This window comes from Lissotriton vulgaris, chromosome 2_1, assembly GCF_964263255.1.
Source record: "Lissotriton vulgaris chromosome 2_1, aLisVul1.2, whole genome shotgun sequence".
Classification (NCBI taxonomy): Eukaryota; Metazoa; Chordata; class Amphibia; order Caudata; family Salamandridae; genus Lissotriton; species Lissotriton vulgaris.
The window spans coordinates 2016215302-2016237658 of NC_141687.1; the positions used below are offsets into that span (position 1 = coordinate 2016215302).

The window sequence follows — 22357 nt, forward strand, 5'->3', positions numbered from 1 at the left end:
CACTGCCGCCTGAGAATAAAAAGCTTCCATTTGAAGTTAAAGAGCTGTCTTCGTTTTATTTACAATACACATTCTCGTTCAAAATTGTACAAATAGAAAACATTATTTTAACGCAGTACTTTTTCTTTCAAGAAAATTGGGCTTCTTTTAAAGAAAAAAAGTTTTTCTTTGTTTATAAACAATCAGATTTAAGGTGTTCTACTGACCCTTGCAGGCCACCACCCTGTGATTATGGCTGTTGTGTAGTTCCTATAAACCTATTGAGGATCTGCATGTTTAGACAACATACACTGTAGGATTGGTGTCTGGACTGATTCTAGACACTCCCACTGTGTGTGTTAGCCTGTATGCCAGCTAGCGAACAGTGCCACTAGAAAACCTAATTACCAATGAGAGAATAGTTCTTGGCAACTATCGAACATGATAACCCTGATCCCTCAGGATCATGGAAACAGTGCACTATTTTTCGCTCAGTCCCTCGTACTAACTTTGTCTCACAGAGATACACAGAATAAACGGTCGGGATGTTTTTCAATACACATTTATTGAACAAGGGTCATTCTAGTGTAAAATAGATGTGCTGAGAAAACCATTAGACAGAACCAGATATAAATTATTAGTAGCACTAACAGAGTAAAAGGATGGTATATTTCTACCATCGTGCTAAAACGATGAATACAGGAAAGTATATAAAATACATGACAATAGAATGTGTACTCCTATGATGCAACCCTAACTAGAAGTATTTAAGTGTACCTAGAATGTACATAGGTTTAAAACCAAGAATCCCTCTAGGATAAATCAACCCCATTACCTGAAGTGAAAGACTGTGGGACCCCGTCTTTGTCTTGAGATGGACACCTTGCAAGGGATGTCAGACCACTGCTAGCTGGAGTGCCTGCGTACAGGAGCCTCAGTGTCTCGAGTCAGTGTGTCGGCATGGAAATCCTTTTCTGCTCTGACTACCTCAGCAAGGTATGGTGTTTAAATACCCAAAGTGGTACCCTCAGGGGGTTCTAGCTTGCTGCGTCATGTCAGACTTAGGATGATGGAAGGAATAACCCTTGTACATAGTTATTATGCAGGAGATGGAAGTCCTGCTGAGTTTCCAAGAATCCTCATGCATAATGGATGATGCTAGTTTTCAGGGGAAACCCTATGTCCTGTAAGCATTATCGTAACTTGGTAAAAAGTTAGCCCCAAGAACCAATATGTAGTGTAATGGTAGGGGAGAATATGGGTGAAAGGTTAGGTGACTACTTGATCCTATGTTGAGGTGCCTATATGAAACCGAACATGGCTAATCAGTAGTGAGTCGCAATTCGCAACCTACCTAATAAATATTAATTTGGGAAGTTTTAGTGCAACAAACTCAGATTCCATATTTAACAAAATGACTCATTAGTGCATAGGTTAATTGGCAAAAAAAAGTTACTGGCTGCAAAAGTGTGGTACCTAATTTGCGATCCGTGTGAGTAGGTTTTTACTATATCTGGTCCATTATTCTGTAATGTGGTAGTACACTGTGAAATGCTGAGTTCAGAAGGCATACTGATGAAACAAATGTGGTTGCCAAAAACAGTACTTGACGTATTAGAAGATTACTCAACGTGACAACGTGTAGTGTTATCAAACCTGAAAGAATTGGTGTTAGAAAGCCTTCATGTATTTACGCCATCGCACTATACACCCTTTTTAACTTAAGAAAACAGGTGCACAAATAAAATTATTGCTTTTTACCCATTTACTCTAATAGTTCACAGATATGGTACAAAGGTCATGCTTTGTTTTCGGGTGTCGACATTTTGTCCCTTTTCTTGTTTGTAAAATATGTAAATAATATTTTCTGATTTGGCACCCGCTTAGCAGGCAATGCCTGACTGAAAAAGGGGCAGGGCAAACAATTTATGTTAGTTGCACAGTTAGAAAAAGAACCAATTATTACAAAAAAGTTGCGTTTTATAATAAAAGTTTAGCATGCTTTTCAAGGTTCATCCATAACGCTACACACAGCACACATTTTGCAATGGAATATCATAAAATACAAATTAAAAAATAACCCAGTACAAAAAACTATTTTCACTTAGGACACGACGGTAAATTAGGAATTTAAAGATATGCACTAGTTTATTTTATTCTCATCGGAATATTTGCGACTAGTTATTTTTAACGAAATGCATTTTCTTTTTAAGACCAATTATAAGCACGTGCAGATTCACAGTTCCACAAGCGTTACCTGAAGTTGTTCTTGGTGAAGTTTCATAGGGCCAAACTGCACCTCCGTTACTCCTGCCTACCAAAGGATTAGAAAAAACAGCATATTTCAATAACGATTTTTTTAATAAGTATATACTTATGTTGAGTTGTACAAAAGAATTGGTTGTTTATAATTTAATGTATCAAATAGATAATTTATTATTACATCTCACAAGACAAAATATAGTGAAAGCTTATTTCACTCAAAAGGCGCATGGTCAGGGCTGTTTTATATGTCAGTGTGCTAATAATATTAACCCAAATAATGATGTGAAATCCCCAGTGAAGTCATCAATGTCACTTGTAACGTCACCTGTTACATGGAGAAGTGTAAGTAGTGCTTTGGGGACATTCAGTAGGATCCCATAACCAGTAAATTGTCAGTATTCTTATATGTTGAGGTTCGTAACCAACATTATGCTCTCTGGGAGAATTGCTACTGCATTTTTTAAAGCACTGGCCTCAGATCAGAAGAATGGTATTTGATCACGACCTTGCCCAAGTGCTTCTTAAGCCTTCATGGTACTTGGAGCAAGGCTTTGTCTTTAGCCCTGTCCTGCACACAAACCCTCTGGTCTCAGGACACGCAATGCAGGGTCTTTGGACATGCTCTGAAGCCCATGGATGCGGAGAATGTTTTTTAGCCATGTCCTGCACTCAGTACTCTGGCCCACAGAGATTGGACCGAATGGCCTTCGGCTATGAGTTCATAAAGAGAAGGAAGGTGCACCAGAATGAAGTCAATGAGCATCAAATGTATTCCAAAATATATCCTTCATTATGTTTTCAGTTTCAAAAAAGTTCATATGAGGGACTCCTACTGAAAGCGTCAACATTGACCAGGATTATTGGCCGCTACCCTGGCCCTTGGACCTTGAAATATTCAGAGAGACTAGTGTTTTTAGGTACTTAACCTGCCGGTGAATATGGAGGACCTGGGCTAACGTCCTTTGGACCACTTTTTCTGCTTGAAAGTCTGTGGATTGTGAAATTCATTAGTGAATTTGCACCCTGATGAAGTTCGATTCGGAATGAAACGCATTGGCTGGTGTCCTAATTTTTAAACTTAAAATATAATAAAGGATATATTTTGGAAAACATTTGAAGCTCATTGACTTCATCCTGGTGCATCTTCCTTCTCTTGATGAACTCATTTATCTGGTTTCCAGTGGAGTGAAAGTGCGGCGAACTCCGGATGTGGTTGCACAGACATTGTATTGATCTGTTGACTTAGGAACTGAAGTGCTGAACTGTGGTCAGGAGCATTTTGCTTTGTTTACTGGCCTTTGGCTATGTCCAACATGTTCTACACATACAGATTTTTACAGTAGTTGCATAAACACCAAATGTTAGCTGGAAGGGGCACTACGTGGTTATCCTATGGACTTCATTTCCCGTCAGGAGTGCTTTTTGCGGCAAATAATGTCTTACCACAATTTCTATGTTGAACCTAAAATCCACGTTGTTCGGTCTCCCCCTAGTAACATTGTCTGCCTTGATAGGACAGCAGCGGATTTGGTGGGCTCCACGATTGAATTGTGTATGTTTCTAAAGTTTGCTGCAAACGGATCAAGGGCAGGAAATGTACAAACTAGAATTTCCCTTTGTTGTGGAAACCTAAATGACATTGCAACAAAGTTAAGGGCCATTACACAGATGAGAAAAAAGCGGGTTATGAAAAAATTAATCTAAAAAAGCACATAAATTCCCTTAAAACGTTTTGAAGTGACGTTATGGCGGCGATGCATAATCTAAAAAGCACTGCAATTTGCTACATTTCCATTGCTCATTACCACAAACGGCATTGCTCATTACCAGATTAATAATATCAAATATGACCTTACCAGCAAAAATATCGATCTCTATGGGGAAGTGGTCTCAATACAGAGGACTTTGAAACATTGGCTGGTCACATGAGTAAAGAAGCAAAAGGGGGAAATGTTTTGACAGTATCTTGTGATGTTCTCTCGAGATTGGATTTAACGCAATGTGCTGCAAGATATGCGGTGAGATACTTGATGGCACAGATAATTGCAATGTAAATGTACTGTGGATGTTAACCGATTGCCACGCTGGTAGGCTTCAGTTTTTTTTGGTAATTATTTTTATTATATACACAAAGTGGAAAAAATAAAAAAACATCGATCTCAAGGTTAACACTGCAAACAGTTTAGGATACATGGCTACATCAAGAACACACACTAGGGCGTTTAATGCCGAGAACCCTGTTTACAAGCATCAGGAAGACCAAATTTACTACATAAGACACATTGGTATAAAACAGCTCATTGCAGATATTCCAGAGCAGCAGTGACGTGTAACTTCTGACGTGTTACTATTCAATTGTTAATCAAAAAAGAAAAAATACTTTTAAAGGTTACAACGATGCTTATAAAAGTGACTAAAATATACACATGCTTATTAATTTTTCAATACAGTATTGAACTGATTATGTAATTTATTTATATTTTCATGGGCACTTACAGATATTCGTCCTACAAAGGGCTTTGCAAAGGAAAGATAATTTTAAAACTTTTAAGGGCAATTAATTGACGGTTTTAGTAATTTTGCAATAGTTTTTAAGGTCACACTATTTGCATAATCTGTATTTTTGTTTAGATTATCGACCTTTTGGCATATAATACTATACGTTTTCAAGGTGCGGTATCTTTTTTAGTCAACCAAGCACCTCAAGTACATTATCAGCTGATAAAACTCAGGTACCTAGACGTTCACTCTGCCAAGTACTTAATGATGCACTTATTTGAATACTTACATAGTCCCTGGCTTGTTACACATTTAATCATAGAGACTGATTCACCTATAAGACACTCAAAAGACACACTCTTCGTTTCACTTTCATTTGATATTCATCCATTCACTTAGGGAATCAGACCCTAAGGTACTTGCGAATCTCCTCCTTCAAAAAATCATCCACATTCTTGTAAAAATTAATACAAATACCGCTACTGAAAGTCTTTAGGTGTAAAATGGCTATACAAATTACTCATGTATACTGATTGTGTTGTAGTAACAATTGGTGACCAACCAAACTCGGACCAACAGCCAGGAACCACGGAATAATCAACAGCAAACTGGACACGACTGCACAGGTCAATGCCGTCACTGTATCCTGCCTCAACACTCTGAAGATGCTGAGGAAGCTCCTCAAAGGGCTACCAATCAACACCAATCAACACCAGAAAAACTGTCACTCACACGCCCAAGTCACCAGCAAGCTAGACTATGGGAACCACCTCTAAGCTGGGATCACCAAGCAACTCACTAGAAGGCTATAAATCATCCATAACTCGCCAGCCAGACCCATCTCCAAAATTTCACACAGCACTCACATCACACACCACACACCTCAGGGAACTACATTGGCTTACGATACACCAGTGCGCTTGATTCAAACTCCTCACACTCACATTCAAGGCACTAAACAACTCGGGCACCACCTACCTGAGCATCTGCATATCCTTCCACCAACCACACCGACACCTCCACTCCGCAGGATCCTACTCGCACAAATGCAACACATATACAGAACCAGATCCGGAGAGCGGGTATTCCCTTACATTGCTCCTAACCTGTGGGACGATCTTTCACTCCACAACAGGGCCTCTTCCTCTCTTCTTCAATTCCGCAAGAAACTGAACATATGGCTCCTCAATTAACTAAACTATCATACGCAGGGCTAGGCACACATCTACTCAGCACCAGGAAACCCTAGCGGGTGACAGTGCGCTTTACAAACACACAAAAAATAATACACTGTGCACTTCCAAAACAATGATGTTTCTGGCAAAGTTAGATAAAGCACAGTTCCAGAAAGCATAGAAGACAGAGTTAGAGAAAGAATATTGAAGCTTGTTTTAGAAATAAAAATTATGTTCATTTATTGTCATTAGTGATATCATGTGTTAAATCATGGCAAGCGTATGGGAGAGAGCTTGGCTTATCATGTCTTGAGAATTTCAATGTTTTTTATGGCTTTCGCTTCACAATAATAACGTCCAGTCAAAAGAAATTTAAAAACATTTCCAAGGTTTTGCAAGTCTTATTTTATCTCTGCAAAACACTATAGGCCATATGTACCAACACATTTCCCCGTAGACACAGAATGGGCAAAACCCTTTGATACATCTGGCCCTATAACTTATTTCACAAATATTTTTATAAGAACATTTTTGATTTTGTACTGAATACTTTTGTTTCTGCCAAAGTAAGAACACATTGCACATGGCCTTCTGCCCTGCACACGGGTTTCTGTACAAAGGAATGATATTTGGTGTATTACACTAATTCATCATAAATCGAACTGTAACCCCACTACACACATCCCCAGGACATGTACAGTGAATTTTGGACCCATACATCAATTTGCAAAACATTTACCTGTAAGCATTGGGCATTTGGAGACTGGACTTGGCCAAAGAATCCCCTACACATGACATTCTGCCTTGAACATTAAGAGCAGGTTCAGCCAACAGACCAGAGCAAAATATTATCCTGGGGCCACAATGACCCCTAACAAGCCCTTTGGCCTCGTGCTGTAGGACTGTGGGCTGTGTATCAATCTAAGGCCTTTGCTCATTGGGTCAGTAGTGGTCTTTGTATTAAAAAAAGGTCAAACTACTTTATTGTTAGCATAAAGATCATGTATTAAGAACGCATAATAAGCATATTTGTTTCATAATGTAAGATAAATTCACAAACGCTGTGCACAATGAGTCCAAGGTACCAGTGGTACTTGGACTCCTATTTGATATTCAGTAAAAATTCCAAAGCACCTAGGTGACCAGTTGCATTATAAGGAAAAAAGTTTTCAGAGTCAATGTTCAATTTAGGTTTCAAGCTATAAAACAGCACAACATGACTGTTCCAAACACTGACTTTCTTGTTTTTTTTTCTTTTAGAAATCGTCTTTCTCCAGCTAATGTTAGGTAAATACCTGGGTGTTCTTTTTCTTACTTTATGAGATTGATAACCACCAAAATATATCTAAAAGCACATTTACTAATTAAAACAGACTTCGGAAGGCTAGACTGCTCCGTTGGAGCAGGATCATATTGAATATGGTTAATACTCTGGCCCACACAAGCTAAAATGTGCACTTTGAGAAACGCTCACTGGTTTAGATTAATTCAATCATTTCCACTGTTTACTTTCTGTCTTCTGAGTTACCCTAAGCATTCTATGTATGCCCGGGTGTGGGTCCCTGCCACACGGACATTGGGAATCAAGCTGTAACTCACTCATGAACCCCAATAAGGTCTGTGGATCATTGTCTCCATGTTCAGAGAGGATGTCTCATAATTCTTTTCACTGACCTGCTCCTACTCGAACCTGTCTAAGGTTGAATTACATTTGGCTAGTGACTTAAGTGGATTAGACAAGCGAATGATGGATGGTATGAAAGTTAAGAATTCAGAGGCATTACCAGTAGTTCAGATCAATTCAAGCATTTCCATTCATCATTTAAAAATACCAAAAAATGCTGAGCAGTGGTAAAGCCTACCTATCTGACTGGACATATTCATCTCAACATGAAAGCATCAGAAGACAAGAAGTTAAGCCATAACATTGAGCAGGCAAGTGTAAACTCACTTGTTTTTCTCTCTGGAAAGAAGTCTTTGACGTGTGGACATTTAAAATCAAATCTTAGAATAAAGATAACTTTGAAAGTAAGAATTACTTTCCAAAAAAGTAGCCAGACCCTCAATCTAAATGAGAATCCTTGCTCTATACTAGAACATATTACTCTTGCACCCAAAAAGAATGCAAAATTTACTACTATTCCATTAAAAACTGTAACAATGTAAATCCACCAAATGAAGCTCAGTAATGAAGATGTTAAAAAGCTAATCTCCATTCCCGAGAATGTCTAATATAACTGGGTAATTGGATCTCAGATTTAAGGAAAAATTGCAAATTTACATTTCTCCATCACTGACACAACGTAAAATGGAATGGGCCTAAGTAACATGGAGATCTAGGGAAAATGCTGAACTTATGTATAATCCTTATAGCATTTTTGCTCAAATAATTTTTGAAAGCCACTTCTCACAACTTCCAATACATCTAAGGAATACCTCCCTATCTGCTTCTGCCCCCACACAAGTCTTTCTCCTTCCATTTGTACTACTGGGTTCCACGGGTCACACCTGCATGACTGCTATGCAGTAGTTCTAATGGAGCGTCTGCCAATTTGCCTTCTCCTTCTATTATGGCCATTTAAATGTACATGTTGTGATGAGTGGATTGGATTATGCAGACTTAACATTATCTCGCTCACAAGCTCATCCTCCTTCAATATGGTTGTCTGCTATCCAAAGGGTTACTATGTAATGGCTGCCATGCCGCAGTCCATTTTTAGTTTTCTTCTCATGTCCTCATACACATGGACTTTTAGGTGCATTCAGCCAGTGATTGCTGTCGGTCTCAATCACTCAAGGCACTTGTAAAGCAGACTAAATACCCGTGAGGATCCCAAGGCGCTGAGGGGGAGTGGGTGGGGGGGTGTGGGGGGGCGGGTCTGCTGCTACTGATCGAAGAGCCTGGTCTTGAGGAGCCTTCTGACGGCCAGTAGGTCTTGAGTCTGCCGTAGGTCTCACCTTTTTCCTATCAGTCGTTCCTCCCGACCACTGGATCCCACGGCCACTGTAAATATTTTCGACTGTAGGCACTCCACCACTATTGCGGCCCGTGCCAGACACTGGACTTGTTGCACAAATCCTGGATCCTAATGGGTCCTGTATGCAGGTTGACTCGTAACCTTCTCTCATTTTTCATACCTCAAACCACTTGTTACTTAGCCATTCTTTTTCCCCTTTCAGCACTCCTTGCCATCAGAAATATGCACTGTAGACTGTCAACAGTCTCTTTGATGTAGCCTATTTGCACACCAGGCAAGCATTGGGCTTGCTGACTTTTCTACTCCTTCCTATTATGATACTGGTCAGCGCATTCACTTGCCTTTTCAGTATCTTCTTTTAGAAAGGATTGTCCCCAACTTATTTCCATTGACAATTTACTATACAACTATAATAAGTAATGGTTGAATTTTGTCATGTTTCAGAACTCATTTCATTGTGCCTGTTACATTTGCATACTTTGAGTTTTTAGCAAGCATTCAACAAGGGACATCAATATTGTAAATTATGGATATTCAGTTGTACTCTTCAATGGTCTGCAGTTACATGTCTAAGGTAGAATGGAGTCGTGCAATTAGCTCAAGGCCCCCAACCCTCTGTCAACTTAATAAAGGTACTACAAGTTGCATTGTATTCAGTCCCTTAAATTCTCTACTTTCAGACCTTAACATCAGAAATAATCAATGCTCAACATTACAAACTGCCTCCAACTGTTCCCCCCCGCCCTCGCCACCCCCCAGGCGTGTCGCACATAGCTAATCTCTTATCTACCTGAACTGGGGATGCCCTTCTCTTTGGTCTGATGGCTGCCATTATGGGTCATTGTGCTGATATCCTATCAGTTTAGAGAGTTACTACCGCTGTGTATCTGCTCCATTGTTTGTAATTCAATGGTGTCCAAAGTGCGGGGTTCAGCCTTCGCCGTCAGGGGGCTCTCCTATTGGGTCCTCTCCTACCTCATTCTCCGGGTTCTTTAGCAATTCCACTAACGCTGCCCATGCTCTAGCTGTCTCCAGTGGCTTTTTGCTTCCCGTTTTTGAATCTATTTGCAACCTGACTGTCCCCACACAATCTGCCCATTTTATGAATTATTTTTTCCATCTGAGTATGTTGGCGCCACTTCTCAATTTCCAGTGGCTGGTGATGTCTATTATTGCTAATACCAGGCCAAGGTCCTGGAACCTACCCGTTACTTATTTTTAGCCGTGTGGAGGGACCAGTGCAGCAGGCAATAACTGCTATTTCTCTTTCAGTCACATCAGCTAAGACTTTGGCTACTTCTTCCCATAAGTGACCCAGGTTCGCGTAGCTCCAGAACATGTGCAAGAATTCTGCTCCTTCCACGTTGCAGCGTGGGCAAGCTGCTGTTTACGTATTAAAATATTTATTAATCTTGCCAGGTTTAAGGTAAGCTCTGTGCAACACATAAAGATGTACCAATTGAAACCTAGCATTTCTAGTGCTTTCCCATGCCTGTGCCACTAATTCTCCCCACACTTTCTCAGTTTAGTTTTGCCAATGTATGCTTCCCATTTTTGATGCAATTTACTCAGAGGAGGGAGTGTCTCATGTGTGAGTCACCTGTAAAAACATGTGACCGCCTTAAAGGTTCCAGCCGCTTTTACAATGTACTGGCACACCGCCGATGTCTGCAGTTCTGTGAGTCCCTCCCTCCAGTGCTTACGTATCGCTGCCGTGAGGGCGGCATGCAACAGGAAATCCCCCTCAGGTATGTCATCTCTCTCTCTAAGGTCTTTCAATGGGCTCAGGTTACCTTCTTCATATAGGTCCCCCATTGAGTCAGTCCAGTCTACATCAGTCACCCCCATGAGGTAGCGCTACGCACATTACCAACGGGATCTCCGGGGCATAAGGGCATTTAGTCTTAGATCTTCTTGGGTTCCTATTCCAGCATTTGCGTGCTGTTTTCAGTTCAGTGGGGATGCCCTGATACTGAATAGGGAGTCTCAGTATTACTCGCGACAGCAGCCGCAGTCTTGGGGTCACATCTCCCTGAACTACTGTCCTTCTGAGTCGGTTTGCCACCCACTTCGTGAGCCACTGCAGTTGTGCTGCGAGGTAAAAGTACTCAGAATCATGCACAGCCAATCCTCCTTCTGCTCTTGGCCTCATAAGGGTCGTGAGTGCTACTCTCCGCCTACCGGGACCCCCATATGAACATCGTCCTCAGTGCTTTCTGTTGGCTAAACGTTCGTACTGGGATCCAAATGGGTAGTGCTCCGAATTATTATAAAAGTCTTAGTAGTGTTACCATCTTCAGAAGGGTGACTCTGCCAGCCAATGAGAGAGGAAGAGACCCCCAGAAGTCAAAGCTACCCTTAGCTCCTATCAAGGCTCTCCCTACATTACCTTCCAATAGGTCCCCTTGGGTGTGGTATATCTGAGTTCCCAGGTACTTTAAGCATCGGTTCTCCCATGGACATCTTAGTTCTCCTGCGGTCCCAACCTGTCTGCTCTGGTAGGGAAGAGGCATGCTTTTGCTCAGTTCACTCTCAGGCCCGCCACCATCCCTAGTCTGTTTTGGAACTCCTTACTGCCCCCTCCCCAAGTGCTTCCCATTTGTCTGCCAGAAACAGCAGTAAATCGTCCACATACAATGCAATATGATGTGTATGCCCGGTCACCTCTTGTCCCCGGAAATACTGGCCTGTTCGAGCCCTGGCCGCCATAGCCAAGGAAAATAGCAGGGGTGACAGAGGACATCCCAGTCTTGTTCCCAGTTCTATTCTGCAGGCCTCAGAGATTAGTCGTCCCATCTTAACCCGGGCGGTGGAATCCTTATAGAGCAGTGCCGTCCACTCAGCAAAGACAGGCCCCATCCCGAATTTCCTCATCACCTGAAATAGATATGTCCATTTAAGACTATCAAATGTCTTTTCAATATCTACTGTAAAGATGGTTGCTTCATCCCTGCAATAGGAATTGGCCTCGAGTACGTGCAGTATTCCTCTGACATTTAATGCCGTGTTTCTGGTGGGAATAAAGCCTGCTTGGTCTTGGTGGAGGAACAGTGTGGTTATATACGGGAGAAGGCGAGTGGCCAAAATGCGGCTCAGAATTTTATAATCCAGGTTAAGCATAGGGAGCGGCCTGTATGCCGCCCTATCCCATGCTGGCTTCCCTGGTTTCAGCAGCGGGATGATTACCGTTTCTCTCATTGAGCTAGGTGGTTATATAGTTCTAACAGTCTGGGAGCTAGTATTTCAACATATGTTGAGTAGAACTCTACCGGGAATCTGTTTGTTCCTGGCGTCTTATTCCTGGCCATGTTCTTGATGGCCCCCTCTCCTCGCACAACTCTAGGTCTCTTCCCAAGGACTCTGCTATTTCCTCTGACACTGCAGGTAACTCTATGTTGCTTATAAAGTCGTCAAGTTCCTCATTCGCTCGAGACAGTCTACTCTGTGTACTAATCCATAAACATGTCATTAATATCCTGTTGTCGGTGGAGAGTCTCTCCCTCCTGCCCTTTTAGCTCTAGTATGACCGAGCCTCTCCTAGACGGGTTAGCCTGTCTAGGAGAGGAGATTTGTCCCTTTCAGAGTGAGCCAAGACCGTATATTTTTGTAGTCGAAGCAACATAGCCTCTCCACTTGTTCGTCTACTGCTTCCTTGGCTGTCAGGAGTTCGTCCTGCTTATCTCTCGTTTATGTCCTTTCCTTCTCAAAGTCTTAAAGTTTCTGCTCGGCCACCAGTGAGTCCTTCAGAAGCACCTTCCGTACTCCCACCATTTCCGAGATACAACGCCCTCATATTGAGGAAATATAAATTTTATGGTCAAGTTGTGTTCCCTAGCGCGTACCCCACCGACTCCATGTACCAGCTTAAAGTGCATGTAACTTCCCTCCTGTGTCAGCTATGAAGACGCAAATACATTTGCGTCCAACGTTAACTTGTCCTCTTTCAGATCCACCCTGAATGGATTAAATGGTCCGTTCCTAAGTATGCTATGCCACCGTCTTTTTGTAGTGTACTTTACATGTCTTCCTGCTCTGGCGGAGTAGGCCCTGAATTTCTGCCATCGAGCCTCTTTTCTGGCTTTTGACTCTGACAGCCTCTGCCCAGGCTGCCTCTGTACCCGTGAACTCTGACTTACTTCCAGCGCGGCCCCTCGCGCTCAGCTCAGCCTGCTTTCTGCCAAGACTGACTATAACCTTCGAGTTATCTGTTCCGATCCTCGAAAAATGCATTCCTGCCTACTAGTTTCAGTAAACATCCTCCCCAGCTGCAGAGCCAAAGGGCCGACCTGTCTCAGTGCAAGTAATTCATAGCTTCTGTTACCATGCTTCCATGGAAGGCCCCGTGCCCCCACGCTTCTCTTGCAGACACTTAGGCGCTTATACACGCATCCACAGTTAGTATAGAATAGCTTCTGCCCTAGAGACCTTTCCGTCCAGATAATATGGTTCCTAAACATCAGATATCAGATATGATAGAAGTACAAGTTGATCTGACATGCCAGACTTCTGTCTCTTTCCGTCAGTGTAAATGTCAAGTCCCCTGCACCCCTCCAATCACACGTCATGCAGCTGCGCGTGCATCCAAGCTTCCGATTTCTGCTGACATTGCAACATTTCTGTTAGTGCCACCCCTTCGTGACACCTACCTGTGACGTTTCTAGTTCACGCCTAGTTCACGCCTGTTGATTACGTACTAGTAACACGTGTATGCTGTTATCTTGTCTTCTCTCAGCTGTTACGCCTCCTGCACTGTTTCTTATGAAATGAATTAAGTATATAAGCTATGTACTGTCAATAAAATGTAGCGCGCTCTTACTATCCCTTCTTCCACCCCAGTGGTGGGAAGAACATGATATCTTGGTCATGACCATTCCTTTTTGAGGAATAAAACCCCTTAGAAACTCTAACACCACGGACTCTGGTTTCTTTCTTTCCGATTGAGTTATTATTAATTAAGTACTTACCTGCATAGAAATTAAGAGAGTAAATTAATTATTTACGTCATTTTGGCGCCCGAACAGGGACCCCTCCCCCACCTCACGCGCCGGTTGGTGCGTTGCAAGCTCTGTCCCCTGCCATCAGTTAGATGGAACCTACGCGTACCGGCAGGATTTCCTGCATCTCCCTCTGACCCACGGAGGTGACGAAGACTGCGATCAGTGCCCAGACGAGGCGGTGAGGAGTGCGGAGGATCCCGACCAGAGCCTAGCCGAAAGAAGCAAGGTCCGAGGTGTCAAGAGGCCCACCAGGTTTCCGAGGTTTTCCGAAGTTTTCCGAAGTTTCCCGAAGTGTCGAGTCGAGTCCAGTCGAGTTTTCCGAGGCCTTCTGTTTCCGTGCTTCCCGGTGAGTACCATTGCTGGGACGTATCTAGACGGGTTTGGGTACACAAGTCCGGTCTGCACTGTTTTTAGGCAGTGTATCTGTACTGTTTAGCAGTATATCTAGTATTCTGAATTTCTGAATTTCTGCACTGTTACACCAGTGTATCTGTACTGTTGAGCAGTACATCCAGTATAGGGGGTAGTCATCTATGTCTCAAATGTCTCTTTATGTGATTAATGTCGTGGTATGAATGTGACCGTTTAATGTGCATTATTGTGTTTCTTGTATAAACTAGCTGTATCCAGTATTAAGTAGTAAGGATTGAGTATTCAGTAATAAGTAAACAAGATGCCGTTTTTCAACAAGTTAAAGCAGATAGGAACTAGGAAAGGGATACTGGAGGAAGAAATTCCTATTCCCCCTAGGGACACTCCAGGTAACTTTATGTATCATAAACATGGCATAGATGCCATATTGTATCTAGACTTATGGGCCGACTATACCAAGCATCTAGACGAAAGACACAGATGGCCCACTACCGGAACATGGGATGCCGAGTGCATCATGAAGGTAGAAGAAGCATTATGGAAAAAGAAAGCTAGACAATCTCAGAAAGACGCCATAGAATTTTGGCGTAAGGAATCCCATAAGCGTGCTGAGAAAGCACTCCGTAGAGAAGACAGACTTAAAGAATCAGAAAAAGCCCAAGAAAACGAATTAGTTACTGAAGGGATCCGAGTAAAAACAGAACAAATAGACCGTGCCCGAAACAATCTTGTAAACGGTATGTATCTCGCGGCCGAGGGTGCACCTGAGGCCCTATCAGAAATACCGAAAAACTTACCGCCACCATTAGTTCCAACTAAAGTAATGCATAAGACTACTAAAGACATATTCCTAAATTCTTATCTAGAGGATGTAGCACCAGCTTACGCTTACGCCAATCTGCCTGTTCGTGCCCTGCCTACTGACAGGGACGGGGGTGGCACTCCGCCCCCAGATCATGTTCCGCCGGTACCGCGACAGACCTCCCCCGCTCCGCCAGCTCCGCCACTTCCCACACCCAAAATTGACCTACCGAAACAAGGTCTACCTGATCCTACTAAACGACAAATTCAAGTTCAGATACAGACTCCACAGGGAGATAATGCCCAAGCATCCGCTTCAAGAGGTGCGACCGCGGGTCTTCGGACCCCGCCATTAACACCCAGATTCAATCTCAGAGATACGCAGAGTCCTCTCAAGTTCAGGTCACCCCGCCTTGACGCATTAAAAGAAAACATCTCAGTTTGCAGATATGATCCAGTACCCGGTAAAGACGATCTAATGATATTGGCATCACTACGGTTAAGATCTGCTACTGATATCTTGCTATGCTATGATGAATGAAGGACCGTCTAGATAGAATATATGAGTTTGTTCAGACAGGGAAAGACCCTGACAGTATCAAGGATGCCATGGAGAAACAGAAGGTTGACATTCAAGCACAGATACTACGATTTTTCATAAATTGTCTAATAAGAGAACGAGACAGGCCTGGAACAGATCAGAGTGAATTAGATGCACTGAACAAGTGGGGTCAAAATATAGCTGAAGGAAAACATGACAAGGGGACTTGCATAGCCAGTATGTATTAGAAAATTAGAAAGGCAGTGATAGCAGTACACCAAAAAGGGAAAGAACAAGCTTCCTCCGAGGAGGAAGAAGAACTTGAAGAACCAGAACGAGCTACAGATACTATAGCATATGTAGGTAAGGGAACTTACCTTAGGAAGGGCATCCGTCCGGAAAACAAGAGAGTTTTTCTCTCTGCTTTAACAAACCCGAATTCTTCTGAACATCAGTTCCAGGAGACTGATAAAAGACTACGAGAAAGAATGGGGTACCATGTACTCAATTCGATGGATGAACAAGAACTAGCCCGGTCAGCCATCTTATGGGCCGAAAATCCAGACATATATAATGATGATACCTTAGCACAGACGTTTCTAAACCTTTCCCCTGACGAACAGAAATTAGCAGGTGTATACATGATTCAGCACCTCCTCACGAAATACAGAAATCAACATTCCGATCCAGGTCCCTTACACGAAACATTAGAAGCACTACTCATGGATAGATGGAGAGGTTTCAGTACCAAGTTAATACAAATAATTCTAGAACAACGACATAAATATAACACCTTCATAAGCTCTGAATATGTTCCCGCCCCGCCTCCAGAAAGGAAAACGTACCACATGCAATGCGGGAGTGGCATTGAAAGTCAGAACCCCTTACGAGAGGTACACCCAGTTATGGGTGCGGATCACACCTTGAAACGTGTATATGTACACACGCCACTGACTAAGTTAGAACTGTTAGAAATGAAGAAACTAGTTCCGTGTCATGATAAAGACCCTGCAGGTTTTCACAGAGAGCTTAAAGACATGTTACTAATGGGGGATTACACGTATGATGATATCATGAAAATGTTGAAGGTGCTGTTGCCCACGGGCATCTACGAGAAATTAAAGGAAAAAGAATGGGAGGTGGGGGACACAAAGATTGCATGGGCAGAAATAGAAGACGAAGAAAGCAAACGGGTCCCAGGGGTAGGCCTTGGGGAAAAGACTAAAGCATTACCCGGTTTAATAGTACAGGTCCTGCCAAGATTATTGACAACTAGAAAGGAAGATTGGGACGCCATCTCGTCCTGTAAACAGAAACATGATGAAGATACTAGTGACTTCTATTCAAGATTCGAGAAATGTTTCATTATTAATAGTGGCCTAAAACCAAGCAGCGAGTCATATCCACACCTTTTTGTATCAAAACTAGTCGAGAACTCCCTACCATTAGTTAAAAACCGAGTGTACAAAGTTGAAAGTACTTGGCAGGCAAATACGCCATCCCAGATGTTACAGATGCTCCAATATCATCAGAACAGAATTAGAGAAGAACAAGATCAGGAACAGAAGCGCATGAAAGACACAAAGATGAAAATGTTAGTAGCTCAGACGGTCCCAGCCGACGGGCATAGGAAAGGTGGGGCCCAGACAAGTCACACTACAGCTCCCGTTAAAGGGTCATGCAATTATTGCAAGCAGCCAGGTCACTACGTACATGAATGTCCCGTTCTGAAACATAACATAGCAACAGGGAAAACTAAAGAAAGACCGCATCCGCCTAGACAAGACCAGGTCCAGCAACAGACCTCACAAAATGTACAGCCAATGCAGAATACACAGCCTATGCATGCTCCATCTCATACAGCACAGACAGTAGCAGTACCACAGCCCATTGCCGCGACTCAGCAAGTTTCGCAACAGATGTACCAGTATGCCCAATCTGCATATCCAGATTACCCCCGATATACATGAAACAGCCTAGAGAGGGAAGGTGGCTTGCCTCTTATTGAAATTCCTGTAGATCAAGAAGGTCCTTATGTACACAGTCACGTATTGGGAAAAGACAGAAAGTTTTTAATCGACACAGGGGCAAGCCGCACCACAATCAGTCATAATGAAGTCCCAGGGGCACCCCTCTCAGGCTCACAGAATGTTTCCCTTGGTTTTTCAGGACAGCCTATTGTAAATGAAGTATCGGAACCAGTACCCTTGGCTGTGGGTCCATTATCACGAGTTACGGATTTGTTACTCACGAACTCATGCCCAGAAAATCTGTTAGGAATTAAAACGTTGAAGGCTCTAGGAGCTATAATATGCTGTTCCCCGGAGGGAGTTAGACTCTTTCTACGGGATTTCAAGGGTCACTATGTGTTGCGAGAATTCGATGTCAGATTGAAAAATGTACCAGATCACCTATGGGCAAAAGGCCCAACTGATGTAGGTTGTATGCATATCACACCATACCGTGTTACACTCAAGACAGGAGTTATTCTACCACGAATCAGACAATACAAGTTACCACCCGATGCTGTAGTGGCTTTACTGGAAATCATTGAAGAGCTTATTGCCCAAGGAGTGGTCGTAGAGACCGACTCCAATATCTGTAATTCACCCATTATTCCAATTCTTAAACGTACTGACCCCGATGCACCGCCAGTATATCGGCAGGTGATTGATCTTCGTGAACTGAACAAATGTATTGTACCACAGTACCCTGTGGTCCCCGATATCTCTTCCCTATTGACTGCTATTGATTCAGAAGCAACGTTCTTTACTGTAATTGATCTCAAGAACGCTTTCTTCAGTGTACCCATTGATCCGGAGAGCCAGTATCTCTTCGGATTCAGTTTAAATGGACGAAGTTTCAAATTTTCCTGCGCACCTCAAGGATTCACAGAAAGCCCCAGCATCTATAGTCAAGCACTGAAAAGACAACTAGATTGTATTCAAATGCCAGTTAATACTGCTTTACTGCAATACGTCGATGATCTACTGATCACCGCACGAAGTGAGCCCGAATGTGAACAAGCATCACTGACAGTTCTACATTTTCTGGCAGACAAGGGACACAAGGTGTCTCCTTCGAAGCTGCAATTCTGTGTTCAGCAAGTTGTGTACTTGGGTCACTTGCTGTCCAAAGTGGGGAGACAGCTCACTCCCGATCGCATTCAGTTAATTGTAAACATGCCACGACCCCAGACACAAAAGGAAGTGCGGGCCTTCATAGGCCTCACCTCGTACTGCAGACAATGGATTCCTCAATATGCATTTCTAGCTAAACCACTCATCCAGTTAACAACGCAGGAGGCAGCAACTTCGACTGCCCTCCCTTGGACTCAGGAACACACACAAGCCTTTGAGGAATTAAAGAAAGCATTATGTCAAGCACCAGTTTTAGCGACACCATGTTACAGCAAACCGTTTACACTTTTTGTTACAGAACGTGACGGTACAGCATTGTCTGTCCTCACTCAAGATCAGGCAGGTTCACATAAGCCTTGCGCTTATTTTTCAAGTACATTGGATTCCGTAGCCCAGGCACTCCCTGCATGCTTAAAGTCAGTAGCAGCAACAGCGTTAGCAATAAGACAAAGCGATTCAATTGTTTTAGGACATCAGTTAACAGTACAAGTACCACACTCTGTAGAGGTTCTTTTAAACAGAACCCAAACTCAGCACCTGACTATAGCACGACTGACAGGTTACGAATTAACGCTATTCCAGCCACACATAGAAATCAGACGCTGCAGCATCCTGAACCCAGCAACACTGTTACCTACAATTATGACAGATCCAGCCCCGCATGATTGCATAGAGATCATTAATGCAGTAACAAAGCCCCGACGAGACTTAACAGATGTTCCATTGACAAATCCAGACCTGACACTTTATGTGGATGGTTCATGTATGAGAACAAGTACAGGAGAATTAGTGGCCGCGTATGCCGTGACCACTGAAACTGAAGTTAAAGAAACACATCGTATTGACACACTGTCTGCTCAAGCGGCAGAGCTCATCGCTCTGACCCGAGCCTGTATTCTAGCCAAGAACAGAAATGTCAACATATACACTGATTCCCGTTATGCGTTCGGAGTTGTACACGACTTCGGCATGTTATGGCAAGAACGAGGTTTCCTGACCTCTCATGGTGCCAAGATCCAACACGGTCCCCTCATTCAAGCACTGTTAGAAGCAATACATCTGCCTTCAGGAATATCCGTCATGAAGTGTAAAGCACATACTAAAGTCACAGATTCTGTTTCCCAGGGTAACGACCTGGCAGACCAGACAGCAAAACATACAGCACTGACTCACACTCAGACAACTGATATGACAAAGACAACAGGACCGACACACTGTATGACAGTCAGGGATCCCACACTAGATGTAATCGATATTCAGACATGCTACCCCAGAAGAAATAAAGAAATGGATTGAACAAGGAGGGATCCAAACAGATCAAGGTTGGGTGACGAAGGGAAAATCTACATGGTTTCTCCCTGACTCTATGGTTCAGGTCATGATAAATACAGCACATAGCCCAGCACACCTAGGAGAGAAAGCGATGTTAGACAGTTTACAAAATCTTTGGAACAATAAACACTTACGAGCAGCAGCGAAACAGAAAGTGCGTACTTGCATGATCTGTTGTCAGTTCAATCCAGGTAAAAGTGTCCCTGTAGAGCAAGGTGGATTTCATCCTCCCGATCACCCTTTTGAAGTCCTCCAGATGGATTATATCCAGATGGACCGTTGTCGAGGATTTAAATATGTCCTCGTAGTTGTTTGTGCTCTGTCCCGTTGGACCGAAGCATATCCAGTCCCAGACTATACTGCTCCGACCACTGCCAAGCAGCTGGTTCGTGAATTTTTCCCACGGTACGGTTTGCCTCGTGTCGTGTACTCAGATAACGGTCAGCCATTCTCATCTGCATTAATGAAAGAAGTTTCTTTATTGCTAGGATACGAGTGGAAATTCCATTGTGTCCGACATCCTGAAGCCGCAGGCCTTGTAGAAAGGCATAACCAGACACTAAAGATCCGCCTTGCAAAAATATGTCAGGAGAAAGGGGTCGACTGGATAGTCGCCCTGCCAGTGGCACTATTCTATATGAGAATGGTTGCCCATTCGAGATCAGGGCTATCCCCGTATGAATTGGTTTTTGGCAGACCACCGAATATGTGGGGGTCGCCCATTCCGAAAAAGATTACTGATGTTGATTGTAACATGTTGACAGATTACCTTGCCTCCTTGATGTCTGCACTCCAATCATGTCGTTCACAGGTTGCCGCAGCCTTCCCCGACAACACTGATGTAAAGCCACATGATGTCCGTCCTGGGGACCTAGTCTTGGTACGCAATTTTGATAGAAAGAGTCCGCTGGAGCCCCGCTGGAAATCGCCGAAGACCGTCCTTCTCACCACGAGGACCGCGGTGAAGATCGAAGGGAGAAAGGGGTGGGTGCATACGAGTCATGTGAAAAAATTCCATGAACTGAAACCAGACCGAGACTCGTCCACCCCCACCAAAGACTGTGTTGAGCCAAAAGACTTTACAGTATCTGAACGAGAAAAAACTCCCCAAGAGGAGTATAGACTTAAGCTCCGATCTAGCAAGTCAGACAGTTTAATTGTTTAAGTCCTCCCCTAGGTGAATCGGTTAAATAGTTTCTGACATGTATCCCCTAGATCGAGATAGAGAGAGAGAATACAAGAAACGTACATATTGTAAATCACTTCGTAGTCACTGTATAGTGACACTATTAATCATGTTTATTCTGAGTATTTTAATTATTGTTGCTAGCATCTTACTACCTATCTACTACCCTATTTTCAAGCGTGAACAATCTGCTTACAATGTTTCTGCTGAACATACTTTTAGCGAGTTACCTCCACACGAACTCTCCTACAGACTTGCGCTGCGCAACAACACTTTCATTAGTATGCTACACCATTCCCATCAAACTAACAATGCTACAGATTGCTGGATATGTGGCCGACTCCCTCCCTACCAGAATTACAAGGGAGCTCTGCCCCTCTTTCCGTACCCGTTCACTCACAATGGCTCCTGTGGTGCATGGTTTAAAATAATTAATTCCTTAGATCCTGATATTGCTGTTTTCGATGGGGGCTGGGTTTGGGGAAACCTGAACTTGGTCCTGCTCGACGTCTGTTACCCTGATAAGGAGGGACTCCCCACTAGAATAGGAACTGATCTAGAAAACGAAGTGTATGGATTAGGTAATTATACAATTAGCCTTATGATTCTTACTGTTGAATCCGAAGCCGCACCTGTTATACCCACTATGTCAGTATTGCCAGTCACTGGCGAATTATGTATCAGGAAGAAAGGTTCAGTACATTTAGGTCATAGTAAATGCACTACTGTGATCGAATTCAGTGATCATGGAAAATCGTCCTTTAAAGCTATTCGTCATTCTTATTTTGTTTGTGGTCATACCGCATACATACGCCTACCTCCAGATTGGGATGGTACCTGTTACATTGCATTCCTTCTGCCACCTGTTTTCCTAGCCCCTCCTGATTACCACAGAAATACAAATCTAGTAAAGAATAGACCCAGAAGAGATATCCCACTTGTCGACTACACAGAAACGGCATGGGAACAATACACCGATTTTAATAAAGGATTCTTTTTCTTTTTAGGACCTGTTCAAAATAGTAAACTAATACGCAGATTAACTAGAACACTTGAAGCAGTAGTGAATGAAACTGCCTCCGCCTTAGGTAA

At 43.0% G+C, this 22357-nt stretch overlaps 1 protein-coding gene across 2 annotated transcripts in view; it reads right to left on the reverse strand.

Moving 5' to 3' along the window:
* The window catches only part of PDE8A (phosphodiesterase 8A), a 2218572-nt gene that overhangs the window by 1558590 nt on the left and 637625 nt on the right, over positions 1-22357 (reverse strand). For both annotated transcript variants that reach the window (XM_086958243.1, XM_086958242.1), the window contains exon 2: positions 2237-2293. In XM_086958243.1, the coding sequence (XP_086814369.1) occupies positions 2237-2293 (57 nt within the window). The remainder of the gene's footprint in view (positions 1-2236; positions 2294-22357) is intronic.